Below are 20,012 nucleotides of genomic sequence, written 5' to 3'. Positions count from 1 at the left end.
TTCCCATGCTGCCCTCAGACATCTGCGATCATCTGGTCTGCACTGACATAGATGGAGGAAGCAGCGGCATTAATCCTACAGGTGTTAGTGGGAACCCTGGAGACAATACACAACCAGCGGCCAGGCAGAGAAGGGCACGATTCCTGTCAGCTACTCCTTAATATAAGGACATGCATATATAAGGATACGCATACCGCTCACTTCCACTCCACTCATAAGTACTGTCTATATTTTAAATTGAGAGGACAAGGTACTCATCAATGAAAAGCCTAATGAAGGGGTACGGGAGAGAAAAAAGGTTGGGAACCACTGCCCTATGGGATCACAGATGGTGGTTTCTGGTCTCATGGGACCTGGCCAATACGGGATTCCCTGTTACCGTCAGTAACCTCCTGTTACCGACTCCACCCGGGCGGGGATATTGTTGCCACCACCAGACTTCTACCACTTGGCATGCTAGGTACCACCCAGGTCCTGGCTAGGGGGATGGGTTCCCTCCAAAATGTACTTCCAGGGGACCAGCTGAACAGCTCTAGCATAAACTTGAGCGCCAAAGATGGGCAGCCCTGATCCCCTGCCAGGGTCTCCTGCCGCTGATGGAGAGCCCTATGTAGCTCCAGGGAATCAGTCAGCTGAGGTTCTCTGCTAGCTCCCGCTGCCGTCTAGCGCACTGGGGCTCACCTTAATGCAGCCTCGATACAGCCCCCAGTCTGGGGCTGCGGCACACACAAGCTCAGCTGGTGCCCCCCGGCACCCGGAGGCAGTGCAGTACTACCACCGCCTGCAGCCACCGGAGCTGACCCGGGTCTGCAGTACACCAATGCCCGGTGTATGTCCAACCCACACATTGCTATGCATTCTATACATTGTGGCCCCTGGTGGTTGGGTTCTGTGGATTGGGCGATGTTGTGACCCCATACCACACACTACACTGAGCTACCCCATACTGGCGCCATAATTCTGCTGCATCAGTCATTATGGCTCCCATGGTACAGTATATTATAAGTGATATAGGATCTCCCTTAATTCATCTGGGGGTCAAGCTTTTAGCCATTCAGCTCCGACTTTATGGAACTCACTTCCCCGCACAGTTCGAGAGACCCCCCACCATAGAATGCTTCAAAAACAGGCTCAAGACTTTCCTATTTACTCAAGCGTTTCCTTCAGTCCCTTAAGTATTGTTTATGAAACGTTTTTCTGTACTTCATTTTTCCTGTACTGTATTACATTCATTCTATCTGTTAAGCGCCTTGAGTCCTATAGGAGAAAGAGCGCTGTATAAATAACATTATTATTATAAACTATGTTACTAACTCTCTTCCTTCTTCAGGCATACAGCATTCACGTCAATGGTGTCCTCCACTGTAGAGTCCGGTACAGCCAGCTGTTTGGTCTCCATGAGCAGGTAACCGGCTATATGTAATCATTCAGGGTATCTCTGTCCGCATACCCCCGCACATGCTCCGAGCCTCGCCCACTCTCTTCCATCTGTGCTCGCTATGCCTCCCCCACAACACTATCACTGAGCCTGCACACCTCTCTGCTCGTCTCCCCCACCCTGGCTCTGCCCATGCTTCTCCCACTCTCTTCCATCTGTGCCCCCCAGTACTCGCTATGCCTCCCCCACCCTGGCGCTGCCCATGCTTCTCCCACTCTCTTCTATCTGGGCCCCACAGTACTTGCTATGCCTCCCCCACCCTGGCGCTACCCATGCTTCTCCCACTCTCTTCCATCTGTGCCCCCCAGTACTCGCTATGTCTCCCCCACCCTGGCTCTGCCCATGCTTCTCCCACTCTCTTCCATCTGTGCCCCCCAGTACTCGCTATGCCTCCCCCACCCTGGCGCTGCCCATGCTTCTCCCACTCTCTTCTATCTGTGCCCCCCAGTACTCGCTATGCCTCCCCCACCCTGGCGCTGCCCATGCTTCTCCCACTCTCTTCTATCTGTGCCCCCCAGTACTCGCTATGCCTCCCCCACCCTGGCGCTGCCCATGCTTCTCCCACTCTCTTCCATCTGTGCCCCCCAGTACTCGCTATGCCTCCCCCACCCTGGCTCTGCCCATGCTTCTCCCACTCTCTTCCATCTGTGCCCCCCAGTACTCGCCATGCCTCCCCCACCCTGGCTCTGCCCATGCTTCTCCCACTCTCTTCTATCTGTGCCCCCCAGTACTCGCTATGCCTCCCCCACCCTGGCTCTGCCCATGCTTCTGCCACTCTCTTCCATCTGTGCCCCACAGTACTCGCTATGCCTCCCCCACCCTGGCTGTGCCCATGCTTCTCCCACTCTCTTCTATCTGTGCCCCCCAGTACTCGCTATGCCTCCCCCACCCTGGCTCTGCCCATGCTTCTCCCACTCTCTTCTATCTGTGCCCCACAGTACTCACTATGCCTCCCCCACCCTGGCGCTGCCCATGCTTCTCCCACTCTCTTCTATCTGTGCCCCCCAGTACTCGCTATGCCTCCCCCACCCTGGCTCTGCTCATGCTTCTCCCACTCTCTTCTATCTGTGCCCCACAGTACTCGCTATGCCTCCCCCACCCTGGCGCTTCCCATGCTTCTCCCACTCTCTTCTATCTGTGCCCCACAGTACTCACTATGCCTCCCCCACCCTGGCGCTGCCCATGCTTCTCCCACTCTCTTCCATCTGTGCCCCCCAGTACTCGCTATGCCTCCCCCACCCTGGCTCTGCCCATGCTTCTCCCACTCTCTTCCATCTGTGCCCCCCAGTACTCGCTATGCCTCCCCCACCCTGGCGCTGCCCATGCTTCTCCCACTCTCTTCCATCTGTGCCCCCCAGTACTCGCTATGCCTCCCCCACCCTGGCGCTGCCCATGCTTCTCCCACTCTCTTCTATCTGTGCCCCCCAGTACTCGCTATGCCTCCCCCACCCTGGTGCTGCCCATGCTTCTCCCACTCTCTTCCATCTGTGCCCCCCAGTACTCGCTATGTCTCCCCCACCCTGGCGCTGCCCATGCTTCTCCCTCTCTCTTCCATCTGTGCCCCCCAGTAATCGCTATGCCTCCCCCACCCTGGCTCTGTTAATGCTTCTCCCACTCTCTTCAATCTGTGCCCCCCAGTACTCGCTATGTCTCCCCCACCCTGGCGCTGCCCATGCTTCTCCCACTCTTCCATCTGTGCCCCCCAGTAATCGCTATGCCTCCCCCACCCTGGCGCTGCCCATGCTTCTCCCACTCTCTTCCATCTGTGCTTCCCATTACTCGCTATGTCTGCCCATGCTTCTCCCACTCTCTTCTATCTGTGCCCCCCAGTACTCGCTATGCCTCCCCCACCCTGGTGCTGCCCATGCTTCTCCCACTCTCTTCCATCTGTGCCCCCCAGTACTCGCTATGTCTCCCCCACCCTGGTGCTGCCCATGCTTCTCCCACTCTCTTCCATCTGTGCCCCCCAGTACTCGCTATGCCTCCCCCACCCTGGCGCTGCCCATGCTTCTCCCACTCTCTTCTATCTGTGCCCCCCAGTACTCGCTATGCCTCCCCCACCCTGGTGCTGCCCATGCTTCTCCCACTCTCTTCCATCTGTGCCCCCCAGTACTCGCTATGTCTCCCCCACCCTGGTGCTGCCCATGCTTCTCCCACTCTCTTCTACCTGTGCCCCACAGTACTCGCTATGCCTCCCCCACCCTGGCTCTGCTCATGCTTCTCCCACTCTCTTCCATCTGTGCCCCCCAGTACTCGCTATGCCTCCCCCACCCTGGCTCTGTTAATGCTTCTCCCACTCTCTTCCATCTGTGCCCCCCAGTACTCGCTATGCCTCCCCCACCCTGGCTCTGCCCATGCTTCTCCCACTCTCTTCCATCTGTGCGCCCCAGTACTCGCTATCCCTCCCCCACCCTGGCTCTGCCCATGCTTCTCCCACTCTCTTCTATCTGTGCCCCCCAGTACTCGCTATGTCTCCCCCACCCTGGTGCTGCCCATGCTTCTTCCACTCTCTTCCATCTGTGCCCCCCAGTACTCGCTATGCCTCCCCCACCCTGGTGCTGCCCATGCTTCTCCCACTCTCTTCCATCTGTGCCCCCAGTACTCGCTATGCCTCCCCCACCCTGGCGCTGCCCATGCTTCTCCCACTCTCTTCCATCTGTGCCCCCAGTACTCGCTATGCCTCCCCCACCCTGGTGCTGCCCATGCTTCTCCCACTCTCTTCCATCTGTGCCCCCAGTACTCGCTATGCCTCCCCCACCCTGGCGCTGCCCATGCTTCTCCCACTCTCTTCTATCTGTGCCCCCCAGTACTCGCTATGCCTCCCCCACCCTGGTGCTGCCCATGCTTCTCCCACTCTCTTCCATCTGTGCCCCCCAGTACTCGCTATGCCTCCCCCACCCTGGCGCTGCCCATGCTTCTCCCACTCTCTTCCATCTGTGCCCCCCAGTACTCGCCATGCCTCCCTTACCCTGGCTCTGCCCATGCTTCTCCCACTCTTCCATCTGTGTCCCCCAGTACTCGCCATGCCTCCCCCACCCTGGCTGTGCCCATGCTTCTCCCACTCTTCCATCTGTGCCCCCCAGTACTCGCCATGCCTCCCCCCATCTTGACTGTCACACTTCTCCATGCACCAATTGATCTCTCCTGTCCTTTCTTTGATGTTACAGCTGAGGAGAGAGTATGGCAATGTGGTTCCCATGTTCCCCCCAAAGAAGCTCTTCACACTGACACCTGCTGAGGTGGAGCAGAGGAGAGAGCAGCTCGAGAAATACATGCAGGCAGGTGAGTGGCCTGTGACAGAGGAATCTGCCCCTCCCACTGCAGGGTGACACAGAGACTGGCCCTCCCACTGCAGGGTGACACAGAGACTGGCCCTCCCACTGCAGGATGACACAGAGACTGGCCCTCCCACTTCAGGGTGACACAGAGACGGGCTCTCCCACTGCAGGGTGACACAGAGACTGGCCCTCCCACTGCAGGGTGACACAGAGACTGGCCCTCCCACTGCAGGATGACACAGAGACTGGCCCTCCCACTTCAGGGTGACACAGAGACTGGCCCTCCCACTTCAGGGTGACACAGAGACTGGCCCTCCCACTGCAGGGTGACACAGAGACTGGCCCTCCCACTGCAGGGTGACACAGAGACTGGCTCTCCCACTGCAGGGTGACACAGAGACGGGCTCTCCCACTGCAGGGTGACACAGAGACTGGCCCTCCCACTGCAGGGTGACACAGAGACTGGCCCTCCCACTGCAGGTTGACATTGTTCTTAATTTTGTTGTTTCTACAGTGCGACAGGACCCAGTGTTGGGATCCAGTGAAATTTTTAACAACTTTCTGCGGCGCTCCCAGCAGGTCAGTAATGGAAGTGCAGATCTTGCATCTAATATAGTAACTGTGTAACTCATTGTTTGTTAAATATATGTACAAGGGAGCTCACAATTGCAAGAGAGCCCTTTGCTAGGTAGGTGGCTTTGGGAGCTATTGTAGCCCTGGTGATAGGTAGGTGGCACTGGTGTTGGATCTGGTATACGGTGTGTCTGGTGTCACATGGAAGCCTCCAGTGATCTCTGGTGTTGGATCTGGTATACGGTGTGTCTGGTGTCACATGGAAGCCTCCAGTGATCCCTGGTGTTGGATCTGGTATACGGTGTGTCTGGTGTCACATGGAAGCCTCCAGTGATCTCTGGTGCTGGATCTGGTATACGGTGTGTCTGGTGTCACATGGAAGCCTCCAGTGATCTCTGGTGTTGGATCTGGTATACGGTGTGTCTGGTGTCACATGGAAGCCTCCAGTGATCTCTGGTGTTGGATCTGGTATACGGGGTGTCTGGTGTCACATGGAAGCCTCCAGTGATCTCTGGTGTTGGATCTGGTATACGGTGTGTCTGGTGTCACATGGAAGCCTCCAGTGATCTCTGGTGTTGGATCTGGTATACGGTGTGTCTGGTGTCACATGGAAGCCTCCAGTGATCTCTGGTGTTGGATCTGGTATACGGGGTGTCTGGTGTCACATGGAAGCCTCCAGTGATCTCTGGTGTTGGATCTGGTATACGGGGTGTCTGGTGTCACATGGAAGCCTCCAGTGATCTCTGGTGTTGGATCTGGTATACGGTGTGTCTGGTGTCACATGGAAGCCTCCAGTGATCTCTGGTGTTGGATCTGGTAAACGGTGTGTCTGGTGTCACATGGAAGCCTCCAGTGATCTCTGGTGTTGGATCTGGTATACGGTGTGTCTGGTGTCACATGGAAGCCTCCAGTGATCTCTGGTGTTGGATCTGGTATACGGGGTGTCTGGTGTCACATGGAAGCCTCCAGTGATCTCTAGTGTTGGATATGGTATACGGTGTGTCTGGTGTCACATGGAAGCCTCCAGTGATCTCTGGTGTTGGATCTGGTATACGGTGTGTCTGGTTTCACATGGAAGCCTCCAGTGATCTCTGGTGTTGGATCTGGTATACGGTGTGTCTGGTTTCACATGGAAGCCTCCAGTGATCTCTGGTGTTGGATCTGGTATACGGTGTGTCTGGTGTCACATGGAAGCCTCCAGTGATCCCTGGTGTTGGTTCTGGTATACGGTGTGTCTGGTGTCACATGGAAGCCTCCAGTGATCCCTGGTGTTGGATCTGGTATACGGTGTGTCTGGTGTCACATGGAAGCCTCCAGTGATCCCTGGTGTTGGATCTGGTATACGGTGTGTCTGGTGTCACATAGAGGCCTCCAGTGATCTCTGGTGTTGGATCTGGTATACGGTGTGTCTGGTGTCACATGGAGGCCTCCAGTGATCTCTGGTGTTGGATCTGGTATACGGTGTGTCTGGTGTCACATGGAGGCCTCCAGTGATCTCTGGTGTTGGATCTGGTATACGGTGTGTCTGGTTTCACATGGAAGCCTCCAGTGATCTCTGGTGTTGGATCTGGTATACGGTGTGTCTGGTGTCACATGGAAGCCTCCAGTGATCTCTGGTGTTGGATCTGGTATACGGTGTGTCTGGTGTCACATGGAAGCCTCCAGTGATCCCTGGTGTTGGTTCTGGTATACGGTGTGTCTGGTGTCACATGGAAGCCTCCAGTGATCCCTGGTGTTGGATCTGGTATACGGTGTGTCTGGTGTCACATGGAAGCCTCCAGTGATCCCTGGTGTTGGATCTGGTATACGGTGTGTCTGGTGTCACATAGAGGCCTCCAGTGATCTCTGGTGTTGGATCTGGTATACGGTGTGTCTGGTGTCACATGGAGGCCTCCAGTGATCTCTGGTGTTGGATCTGGTATACGGTGTGTCTGGTGTCACATGGAAGCCTCCAGTGATCTCTGGTGTTGGATCTGGTATACGGTGTGTCTGGTGTCACATGGAAGCCTCCAGTGATCCCTGGTGTTGGATCTGGTATACGGTGTGTCTGGTTTCACATGGAAGCCTCCAGTGATCCCTGGTGTTGGATCTGGTATACGGTGTGTCTGGTGTCACATGGAAGCCTCCAGTGATCTCTGGTGTCTGGTGTCACATGGAAGCCTCCAGTGATCTCTGGTGTTGGATCTGGTATACGGTGTGTCTGGTGTCACATGGAAGCCTCCAGTGATCTCTGGTGTTGGATCTGGTATACGGTGTGTCTGGTGTCACATGGAAGCCTCCAGTGATCTCTGGTGTTGGATCTGGTAAACGGTGTGTCTGGTGTCACATGGAAGCCTCCAGTGATCTCTGGTGCTAGATCTGGTATACGGTGTGTCTGGTGTCACATGGAAGCCTCCAGTGATCTCTGGTGTTGGATCTGGTATACGGTGTGTCTGGTTTCACATGGAAGCCTCCAGTGATCTCTGGTGTTGGATCTGGTATACGGTGTGTCTGTTGTCACATGGAAGCCTCCAGTGATCTCTGGTGTTGGATCTGGTATACGGGGTGTCTGGTGTCACATGGAAGCCTCCAGTGATCTCTGGTGTTGGGTCTGGTATACGGGGTGTCTGGTGTCACATGGAAGCCTCCAGTGATCTCTGGTGTTGGATCTGGTATACGGGGTGTCTGGTGTCACATGGAAGCCTCCAGTGATCTCTGGTGTTGGATCTGGTGTCACATGGAAGCCTCCAGTGATCTCTGGTGTTGGATCTGGTATACGGTGTGTCTGGTGTCACATGGAAGCCTCCAGTGATCTCTGGTGTTGGATCTGGTATACGGTGTGTCTGGTGTCACATGGAAGCCTCCAGTGATCCCTGGTGTTGGATCTGGTATACGGTGTGTCTGGTGTCACATGGAAGCCTCCAGTGATCTCTGGTGTTGGATCTGGTATACGGTGTGTCTGGTGTCACATGGAAGCCTCCAGTGATCCCTGGTGTTGGATCTGGTATACGGTGTGTCTGGTGTCACATGGAAGCCTCCAGTGATCTCTGGTGTTGGATCTGGTTTAAGGTGTGTCTGGTGTCACATGGAAGCCTCCAGTGATCTCTGGTGTTGGATCTGGTATACGGTGTGTCTGGTGTCACATGGAAGCCTCCAGTGATCTCTGGTGTTGGATCTGGTATACGGTGTGTCTGGTGTCACATGGAAGCCTCCAGTGATCTCTGGTTGTTGGATCTGGTATACGGGGTGTCTGGTGTCACATGGAAGCCTCCAGTGATCTCTGGTGTTGGATCTGGTATACGGTGTATCTGGTATCACATAGAGGCCTCCAGTGATCTCTGGTGTTGGATCTGGTATACGGTGTGTCTGGTGTCACATGGAAGCCTCCAGTGATCTCTGGTGTTGGATCTGGTATACGGTGTGTCTGGTGTCACATGGAGGCCACTGGTAATTGTGGTGGTATAGGATGATAACATTTTCAGGTAATGACTCTATCTCTTAGACTGGCTCTAGGTACTCCAAGCCTAAGATAGAGGGAAATACCAATTTCACAAGACTTCTTACCGGAATGTGTTCCCTAATATCTTACATTTCACCTACATGCAGCAGGGGACACTGCAGTCAAGTCGTATGGGATAGAGGAGGTGTACTGGAGGAGTGGCACTTTAAGTAAATAACTTCATGTGGTCGGCTCCTCCCTCCTCTATCCCCACCCAGACCCCAGCCTTAGAAAAAGGGCCCGGAGGAGTAGGTCTCCTGGGCCCTATCTCCTAAGGGAGATTAGGTTTTACTTTATTTTTATTGTTTTTATATCCTTTTTTAACAATGTGAGGCCAGGCAGACTCCTCAGCATGGCCTGCCTGCTATGCGGGAACCTGGAGGGGACTGGTTGACACTGCATGCGGCTTGCGTTATGGGTCCACAGCCATCAGCAGCTGAGGGTAACGCTGTACGCAGGAGTAGTGTGCCGGTCACTACGTGAGGAGCCTAGAGGATAGCCGCTGCGTGCAGAGAGCTATAGTGAGGAGGCAGTATGCCATCTCAGAGCGGGCAGCTGTATACAGCACTCACAATTACATAGGGGTCCAAGGCTTCTCCCTCTCGGTACCAGCTCATAGAGCCTGGTCATTCTCTTTTGTATACTGTGTGTGTGTGTTGGTATTTTCATAGATTTGTCTGTACAGTTTGTCACCTATACAGGATGGCAGGCATGGCTACATCCTCGATGGCAGCCCTTAAGGTCTTCACTTGCAAAAATTGCAAGGAACATTATACTCCACACATAAAGGGTATATCCTTATGTGAAGACTGTTAAACTGCAGAGATTCGACAGCCTGCAGAGATTCGACAGCCTCCTCAGGCTATTTATTTAAATCTGTATTGTCAAACTTGGCAGCTGAATTAGCTGCATCTCATAAAGAAAGAGAATTTTCAGTCTTAGATTAGCAAACTGACTAATACAGAGCCGTCCTGGGCCAGGAAGCTTATTCAATCAGCAGATATTTTGGCGCCTTTGCAAAATAAACAGTCGGCCAAAGGTGAGGTTAAGGGGGGGGGGGAGACATTACATATGTTACATAAAGACATTACAGCATTTAATTTCTAGCTACGACTATGGTGGTCAGGTCGCCAAGTAGGGACACGTTGTTTGGCTGTTGATATTGGGATTGCATTCGCTTTGATTGGATTGTTCAGATGATGGACGGCTAACGGAAAGAAGCTTCTTGCGGATCTGGACGTTTTGACGGGGATGGACCTGAACCGTCTTCCGGATGGTAGGATGTCTAACAGGTTGTGACCGGGATGCAGCTTGTCCTTCGTGATCTTCTCAGCGCCTTTCTTTACCCTGGATGAGAACAGATCCCTTATCGGGGGAGGTCGGTCCCTTTGATACTTTCCGCAGTCTTCACTGCCCTCTGCGTTTTTTTTTGTCGTTCTCGCTTGCGCCACCGTACCAGATTGTGATCGAGGAACAGAAGACAGACTCCACGATGGCGGTGTAGAATACGCACAGCAGCTCCTGTGGGATGTTGAATTTCCTGAGTTGCCTCAGGAAGAACAGGCGCTGTTGGGCCTTTTTGATGTTTGTGGTTATGTTTAATCCCCATTTTAGGGCGCTAAAATTTGAAGGATTCAACCCGCGACACCACTGTGTTGGCTATTGTTAGCGGGACCAGTGCATTTGGTTTTTTCCTGTAGTTGACCACCATCTCAACTGTTTTGGTGGGGTTTAGATCGAGGTTGTTGCTGCTGCACCACTGTGTCAGCTTCTCCACTGCATGCCTGTACGCGGTCTCGTCACCATCCTTGATTAGGCCGATGATATTGGTGTCGTCTGCGAATTTGATGATTTTCACTGACTGCTCAGCTGAGGTGCAGTCATTCGTGTAGAGAGAGAAGAGCAGAGGGGAGAGGAGGCATCCTTGGGGGGCTCCAGTACTGATTGTTCGTGTGCTGGACGAGAAGGTGGCGGCTTTGACCACCGGTCCCCTTGCCGTTAGAAAGTCCACTATCCATGAACATGTTGATCCTGGGACTCCTAAGGAGAGGAGTTTTGGCTGCAGGATGCCGGGAACGATAGTATTAAATGCTGAGCTGAAGTCCACGAATAGGACTCTCGCATAGGTGCATGATGCAGCCCGAGGTTGACAGCATCCTTTACACTTCTGTTCACCTGATAGGCGAACTGCATGGGGTCAAGGTGAGAGATCGTCACTTCTCTCAGGTGCTTCAGTACTAGTCTTTCAAATGCTTTCATGGCCACTGAAGTTAGTGCAATTGGCCTGAAGTCATTTAGGTCCTTCGCGGGTGTTTTCTTAGGGACCGGGACGATGATAGAGCGTTTGAAGCAGGCAGGAACCTTGCACAAGTCCAGGGAGGAGTTGAATATCGTTGTGAAGATGGGGGCGAGCTGAGCTGCACAGGTCCTAAGGCTGGATGGCGACACACCATCCGGTCCTGCAGCCTTCTTAGGTTTTATTCTTTTGAGTACTGCTTCTACCTCGCCTTGGTCCACATGGAGGGCCTGGGTGTGGTGGTCTTTGTGATGGAGTGGGGGAGGTACGGCCTGCTCAAATCTGCATTAGAACTTGTTCAGGTCTTCTGCAAGTTCATGGCTGGTTTCAGACTGTGTTTGGGCTTTCTTGTAATTTGTGATGTTTTGCATGCCCTTCCATACTGCCGCAGGGTCCTTTGCTGTGAGGTTGTGTGTCAGCTTGTTTGTATATTCCCTTTTTGCGAGTTTGATACCCCGAGTCAAGGAGTTCCTGGCTTCTTTGTACTGTGCCCTGTCCCCGCTGCTGTATGCCTCCTTCTTGGCTTGGCGGAGATTCTGGAGCTGGCTACCGAACCATGGCTTGTTGTTGTTAAAGGATCGGATTTGCTTGGTTGGTACACATAAGTCCTCGAAGAAGCTGATGTAGGATGTGACTGCGTCCGCTAAAGGATCCTTGGGTTCACGTTATTGTTTTCCAAGGTTACAGGATCGATCAATCTTGGGGAGTTCCTCCAAAGAGATTTCTTCCGACACCGTTACCACGGGAAGCTTGCTTGAGAAAAGCCCTTTTGGGGGCGGCGACGTCTCTTCTCGAGAAAGGTGTTGTGATCCCAGTGCCTCGGGAGGAAAGGAAGAATGGATTTTATGCCATTATTTTCTTGGTCCCCAACCCAGAGGGTTCATTCAGACCTATCCAAACCTGAAGCTGTTAAACCTTCACCTGTGGGCTGATCACTTCAGGATGGAATCTCTAAGGTCGGTTCTCTTAACCATGGAACCAGGGGAATTCCTAGCATCCGTGGACATTCAGCATGCCTATCTGCACGTGACTATTTGTGCAGAACATCAGTTACGCTGCGTTTCGCAATAGGCGATCTCCATCTGCAGTTTCAGGCCCTCCTTTTCGGGCTGGCTACAGCACCGACAGTGTTCACTGATGGCTGTCATGACAGCGGCTCTCAGATTAAGAGAAATTGTGCTTATCCCGTACTTGGACGATCTCTTGTTCAAGGCGGAGTCAGCTGAGAAGTTGCAGGAACATCTCAGTTCTTACAAGACCATGGGTGGATATTAAATCTCCCGAGGTCTCATCTGATTCTCACCCAGAGACTACAGTTTTTGGGAGTGGTTCTGGATACACACCTACATCGTGTTTTTCTCCCAGAAGCAAAGGCCAGAGACATTCGTCTGTTGGTGCTTGCCAATCTCCAGTCACCCAATCCTTCAATATGGCAGTGTTTGAAACCTTCGAGACCCTACAGTATGCAAGGTTTCATTTGAGGCCCTTCCAATGGAACATCCTTTCCAGTTGGTCAGGGAATCCGAAATCCATGATACCGGAAATCCTTAGTCTGTCTCAAGAGACGACGAGGGACTCGTTGATGTGGTGGACGGATCTGGAATCCCTTCAATTGGGCTGCTCCCTTCGGTCGTGGAATTGGTTGGTGGTCACAACCGATGCCAGACTCAGGGGCTGGAAGCAGTGACCCAGAATCTAAGGTTAAAGGATCTGTGGTCCAGTTTGCGGGGCTCGCTGTGCTCGCCGCGCTTCGGGCTGCCATGGATAGTGGTGGTGTTTCAGGAACACATTCACACCTGCCATATCCTACATCTCAGCAATAGATACTCAGACGCAGGAGCGTGTCATTGCTGGAGCATCTGAGACGCTCCTGCGTGTCAAACAGATGGAGCGCCTCTCCGCCGGCGCCAGCATGGTCCCCCTCTCCGACAAAGAGGGGATCATGCTGGCGCTGCCGGTGTGAGAGAAGCGCTAACTAGCCTTAACAGGGACGCCAGGGACAGAGATGCAGTTCCCTCCAACGTGCGTAGTTTCACGGCGCCAGCCTACGCTGATAACGCTGCTTATACTGCCGCCGGGAAACTACACAAGTAAGGCAGCCAGGGCGCGAGAACACTACGCTGATTCTGACAGGTACGGTACGCTGGCACCGTGAAACTACACAAGTACCAAATAGACTTCAGGATGGTTTTTCGGCTGGTTAAAACTTACAGTTTTGAATGTGCAGCTGTCTGCTTTGTCCATCTCGTTTCAAAAGAGAGTGGCTCTGTTGCCGGAGGTTCACATATTCCTCCAAGGTGTTACTTGTCTTAAACCTCCGTATAGACAGCCGGTGGCGCCTTGGGATCTGTCGCTAGTGCTGTCTGTTCTTCAAAAACCACCGTTTGAACCGTTAAGGTTGGCTGACCTTAAGTTCTTGTCTTTGAAACTGACATTTCTATTGGCAATTGCTTTGGCGATGCGTGTGTCTGAATTAGGGGCCTTGTCTTGCAAGTCCTCTTTTCTGGTGTTTCATGAGGATAGGGCTGTTCTGCGAACAGTGCCTACATCTCTGCCAAAAGGAGTGTCAAATCTTCGTTTGAACAATGAGATTGTGCTCCCGGTGTTTTATCCTCTGAAGGAGGCAAGAAATAGGGATAATCTGAGAAAATTGGATGTGGTAAATGCGTTTATGTGGACCGAGTGAAGGACATTCGTAAGACGGATTTGTCATTGGTACTATATGACGTACATAAGAGAGGATGGCCTGCTTCTAAGCAGACCATTGCTAGGCGGTTACGGTCGGTCATTGCCTTTGCCTACACAAAAGTTGGCAGACCTGTTCCCTCAGGATTAATGCCCATACCACCAGGTCAGTTGCTTCCTCTTGGGCTGTGCGTCACGTGGCTACGGCGGAGCAGTTGTGCAAGGCCGCCACTTGCTCCTCTGTTCACACCTTTACCAAATTTGACAGATTTCATAAATTTGCGTCGGAGTACGCTTTATTAGGGCGAGCAGTAATGAGAGATGCGGACCTGGGCGTACCCTCCCAAAGGACCGGCTCGTGAACGTCCCATCGTCAGCTGTGTCACCAGGGTGGACGAAAGAGAAAAGGGGATTTCTGTAAGAACTTACCGTTCGAACCCCTTTCTCTGAGTCCATCCTGGTGACACAGCGATCCCTTCCCTTACACCATCCTGGTGACACAGCGATCCCTTCCCTTACGCCATCCTGGTGACACAGCGATCCCTCCCCTTACGCCATCCTGGTGACACAGCGATCCCTCCCCTTACGCCATCCTGGTGACACAGCGATCCCTCCCCTTACGCCATCCTGGTGACACAGTGATCCCTCCCCTTACGCCATCCTGGTGACACAGCAATCCCTCCCATTACACTATCCCGGTGACACAGCGATCCCTCCCCTTACGCCATCCTGGTGACACAGCGATCCCTCCCCTTACGCCATCCTGGTGACACAGCGATCCCTCCCCTTATGCCATCCTGGTGACACAGCGATCCCTCCCCTTACGCCATCCTGGTGACACAGCGATCCCTCCCCTTACGCCATCCTGGTGACACAGCGATCCCTCCCCTTACGCCATCCTGGTGACACAGCGATCCCTCCCCTTACGCCATCCTGGTGACACAGCGATCTCTCCCCTTACACCATCCTGGTGACACAGCGATCCCTCCCCTTACGCCATCCTGGTGACACAGCGATCCTCCCCTTACGCCATCCTGGTGACACAGCGATCCCTCCCCTTACGCCATCCTGGTGACACAGCGATCCCTCCCCTTACGCCATCCTGGTGACACAGCGATCCCTCCCCTTACGTTATCCTGGTGACACAGCGATCCCTCCCCTTACGCTATCCTGGTGACACAGCGATCCCTCCCCTTACGCCATCCTGGTGACACAGCGATCCCTCCCCTTACGTTATCCTGGTGACACAGCGATCCCTCCCCTTACGCTATCCTGGTGACACAGCGATCCCTCCCCTTACGCCATCCTGGTGACTCAGCGATCCCTCCCCTTACGCCGTCCTGGTGACTCAGCGATCCCTCCCCTTACGCCGTCCTGGTGACTCAGCGATCCCTCCCCTTACGCCGTCCTGGTGACACAGCGATCCCTCCCCTTATGCTATCCTGGTGACACAGCGATCCCTCCCCTTACGCCATCCTGGTGACACAGCGATCCCTCCCCTTACGCCGTCCTGGTGACACAGCGATCCCTCCCCTTACGCCGTCCTGGTGACACAGTGATCCCTACCCTTACGCCATCCTGGTGACACAGCGATCCCTCCCCTTACGCCATCCTGGTGACACAGCGATCCCTCCCCTTACGCCATCCTGGTGACACAGCGATCCCTCCCCTTACGCCATCCTGGTGACACAGCGATCCCTCCCCTTACGCCATCCTGGTGACACAGCGATCCCTCCCCTTACGCCATCCTGGTGACACAGCGATCCCTCCCCTTACGCCATCCTGGTGACACAGTGATCCCTCCCCTTACGCCATCCTGGTGACACAGTGATCCCTCCCCTTACGCCATCCTGGTGACACAGCGATCCCTCCCCTTACGCCATCCTGGTGACACAGCGATCCCTCCCCTTAGCTCAGTAAGTTATACAGTTTCATGTGATTGTGCATATTAATATGTTCAGGCGTTGTACTGAGTAATGTATCCTAGTGTGCTCTGGAAGTTGAACTGAAGAATGCTGGGATGCAGAAGGGAGGAGCCTGCCTGTGACCGGACGCCTGCCCTTACGCTCTGGCTACGCCCTTCGGGTCCACCGATGGCGGTTCCTGGTCTCACGGGACCTGGCCAATAGGGGATTCCCTGTTACCGGCAGTAACCACCTATTACTGACTCGCGCAGTGGGCGGGGACATCGCTGCCACCACCAGACTCCTATTACATGGCGCCTGGGACCACGGATACCTCCTCAGGCCCAAACGCTGGCACCTGAGTATTACCTGCTGAAGTGTGTGCGTCGACACGCTGCTGACACCTCCCCCCCTTACGCCATCCTGGTGACACAGCGATCCCTCCCCTTACACCATCCTGGTGACACAGCGATCCCTCCCCTTACGTTATCCTGGTGACACAGCGATCCCTCCCCTTACGCTATCCTGGTGACACAGCGATCCCTCCCCTTACGCCGTCCTGGTGACTCAGCGATCCCTCCCCTTACGCCGTCCTGGTGACTCAGCGATCCCTCCCCTTACGCCGTCCTGGTGACTCAGCGATCCCTCCCCTTACGCCATCCTGGTGACACAGCGATCCCTCCCCTTATGCTATCCTGGTGACACAGCGATCTCTCCCCTTACGCCATCCTGGTGACACAGTGATCCCTCCCCTTACGCCATCCTGGTGACACAGTGATCCCTCCCCTTACGCCATCCTGGTGACACAGTGATCCCTCCCCTTACGCCATCCTGGTGACACAGCGATCCCTCCCCTTACGCCATCCTGGTGACACAGCGATCCCTCCCCTTAGCTCAGTAAGTTATACAGTTTCATGTGATTGTGCATATTAATATGTTCAGGCGTTGTACTGAGTAATGTATCCTAGTGTGCTCTGGAAGTTGAACTGAAGAATGCTGGGATGCAGAAGGGAGGAGCCTGCCTGTGACCGGACGCCTGCCCTTACGCTCTGGCTACGCCCTTCGGGTCCACCGATGGCGGTTCCTGGTCTCACGGGACCTGGCCAATAGGGGATTCCCTGTTACCGGCAGTAACCACCTATTACTGACTCGCGCAGTGGGCGGGGGCATCGCTGCCACCACCAGACTCCTATTACATGGCGCCTGGGACCACGGATACCTCCTCAGGCCCAAACGCTGGCACCTGAGTATTACCTGCTGAAGTGTGTGCGTCGACACGCTGCTGACACCTCCCCCCACCTTTACTGGCCTCGGTTGGTTCCCCACTGGTCACAGACCAGACCTCTGCTTCGGTAGCTGGCAGAGAGGAACTGGGAGGACGCTGAACCCTTGTACCCAGAACAGCTGGAGAATTATTGCAGTAATTCTGTTGGTCGCAAGATGAGATTATTTGCCCATAGATCTGAAGAGATCTCATCTCCTATCATAGGAGGTACAGCATACAGATGTTTACAGCATTCACGTCAGGAAGAAATACCAATACCAGGGCTCACAGGCCCTGTTTATATAGACAGAAAACACACTGGCATTGTCAGATCCTCCCCCTATACCTTTAGGATTTGCATATCAATCAGACATCTTACTTCCAGTGCATAACGAAGCAAGATTACATTCTAAAAAGGATGAGTCCAATTTCATTAGAATATATAACTTCCAGGAACGGTGGAGATCATTTGATTATCTCCTGGACATGATTACATAAAGAAACACAAATGTCTGTGTATTACCAACACCTCGCGCACAGGTGTATTACCAACACCTCGCATCACATACACAAGTTATGTACTACTAACACCTTTACACAGGAACTACAGACACAAAGCCTGCTACCTGCTGTGCAGTGGCCACTCACAGACATTCAGGAGGAAACCAAAATTACCATCTAATTCCCTTATCCCAGGGATTCCTTCCTTAAGTAATTTTCAAAGTGCGTTTTCACATTTTAAAATACATTTTAATTACACTTTATACATCATACGGAGCCTGTGCTCCGCACAGCCTTCAGACACCACATAACACTGCAGCTGCGGACATTCAGACCTAGCTCAGTGCTGCACATACATTAATACAGTGTGCCGGGGTCTCCGGCCACACTGCCTCTCAAAGACTTAGCATAGGTGCCTGGCTCCTGCGGATCCTCCTACATCCCATGGTTGAGCTGTGTCACCAGGATGGACTCAGAGAAAGGGATTCGAATGGTAAGTTCTTACAAAACTCCCCTTACTTACTCCCATTCCCGATTGCAGGACTTTGTTCGGGCTGCACCCAATCTGTAGATTGCTCTCCCTGCACAATAAGACTCTCCTCCAGTCTGCAATGCTTCAAACACTCCCTGGAAACTCACTCAACCATTATAAGTCCTTCCTATCGAATGATATCCCTAGTGTACAGGCCACACATCCTCCACACATCATCCTTATTCGCCTTTTCTTCCTTCTGACCCTGGTTCATCTTTGTCGTGATGAGAGATCAAGCAGCCCACCTAGAAACCTTGCAATCCAGTGGACAACTATGCAATGGATAACACCTATCCTTATGTATCAATGCCTATTTCCCTATAGATTGTAAGCTTGTGAGCAGGACCCTCCTACCTCTATTACTGTTTATTACCCAGTTTGTTTCATCTGTGTCCAATTGTAAAGCGTAATGGAATTTGCTGCGCTATATAAGGAACTGTTAATAAATAATATATCACCAGGAAATGCACAGAATTTTCCTGGATGGTGCACATATAGACCTTTATGTATTACGTATTTCTCACAAAGTGGAAGGGGTGTGATTTACGGTTGGATGTACTAAGGCAGAAATTCTGTAAAAATCCCTGTTTCTCTTTCCTCCACTAGGTGACACTGGAGAGTTACAGTGGGGAATAGAAGGCGACCACAGGGAGCTTTGGCACTTTAGAATAATTAAGTGACTAACTCCTCCCCTTCTACTTCCCCTCCCAGTCTTAGCTTGTGCCCTACGGGAGCTGGGTGCATGTATGCTCACTCCTGGGCTTTTTTAAGAGACCTGCAATCAGCAGGACGACAGGCAGGTAGCTCCCTGCACTGAGGGTGCTGTTGGCGGGTCTGGTCGCAGCTGCATGTAGCTTGCCTTCGGTTACCCGGCTACTTGGACCACTGTCCCTGAGGTCCGGTTGCCGCTGCACGCAGCGCGCCTCATGGACCATTCCAGCCACCAACAGCAAGACAGGGGTAAGTATACCCTGTCCCCCCTGTCTGAGGCTGCGGAGTCGCGAGGCGGCGGCCGTTATCCAACTCCAGCGGTGCAGATTCTCCGTCCCGGGATCCAACTATAATGCGCACCGCTTTCAAGTTGAAAAATGTCCGTGCCCGGTTCTGATACAATAGCAACTATACAGCCAGGAAAGAATCCTCCTCCTGATGGATAAAACCAGCACTGGACTCCAATGAGCTGCATTAAAGGTCATCATATCCAGAGCATTAATAAGGGACGTCTGGCTATGAAGCCCATGCAGTAAAGTATTACTGCTGTAATGCCTGAAGGGTGGTTTCTGTCATGCCACATTATATTATGGCTAGGGGGTACCTCCAAAAAGATTGCCTGCAAGAAATGCGGCTCTAAGTTCACCCCACAGTCTGAGGGCACTCTGCTGTGTGACCCTTGTACAGCAGGCCCACTGGTTCTGGCTCCTTCAACGAACATACCAGGGTGGGCCTCTCAATTATCCACAGTTATGTCTGTCAGCTTCTAGACTTAACCTCTGCAGTGGAGGGTTTATCTAGAGCAGTGGTTCCCAACCCTGGTCCTCAAGTACCCCCAACAGTGCACGTTTTCCAGGTCTCCACACAGGATCACAGGTGCTATAATTAGCTCCACCTGTGGATCTTTTAAAATGTGTCTGAATAATGAGTGCACCTGCTGGGTGACCTGGAAAACGTGCACTGTTGGGCGTACTTGAGGACCAGGGTTGGGAACCACTGATCTAGAGCATTAACCCCAAGGACCACCGCACCCCCTCCTCCTACCCTGGCTCTTGCAAAGTGGATTTTTCCTCAGATCCTTCAATTGGATGACACTGATGAGGATATGCCAGATTTGGAGGAGGGTGAATTTGATGAGCCTGAGACCCAAGCTCTTCTGGATCAGTCAGAGGTAGCTTCCCAGGGGCTAGAGGATTTTATCCAGGCAGTCCGTTTAACTCTGAATATTGCAGAGGCGGAACAGCCAGCTGTACAGCCTTCTGGTTTTCAAAACAAGCAGAAACAATCTGCGGTCTTTCCAGCTTCAGACGAGTTGGATGACCACTTGAAAAAAGCGTGGCTACACCCTGACA

The 20,012-nt window shown here is 53.2% G+C and overlaps 1 protein-coding gene across 3 annotated transcripts in view; it reads left to right on the top strand.

Moving 5' to 3' along the window:
- Positions 1 to 20,012, top strand: part of SNX17 (sorting nexin 17) — a 105,751-nt gene that overhangs the window by 8,497 nt on the left and 77,242 nt on the right. For all 3 annotated transcript variants that reach the window (XR_014471871.1, XR_014471872.1, XM_083178989.1), the window contains exons 2-4: positions 1,331 to 1,405; positions 4,606 to 4,720; positions 5,231 to 5,295. Coding sequence is in view for 1 of the 3 variants with exons in the window: in XM_083178989.1 (XP_083035115.1) it covers positions 1,331 to 1,405; positions 4,606 to 4,720; positions 5,231 to 5,295 (255 nt within the window). In the remaining 2 variants the exon portion in view is untranslated. The remainder of the gene's footprint in view (positions 1 to 1,330; positions 1,406 to 4,605; positions 4,721 to 5,230; positions 5,296 to 20,012) is intronic.

Source organism: Crinia signifera, chromosome 3, assembly GCF_055691185.1.
Source record: "Crinia signifera chromosome 3, ASM5569118v1, whole genome shotgun sequence".
Classification (NCBI taxonomy): domain Eukaryota; kingdom Metazoa; phylum Chordata; class Amphibia; order Anura; family Myobatrachidae; genus Crinia; species Crinia signifera.
This window is presented reverse-complemented; position numbering and strand designations above follow the sequence as displayed.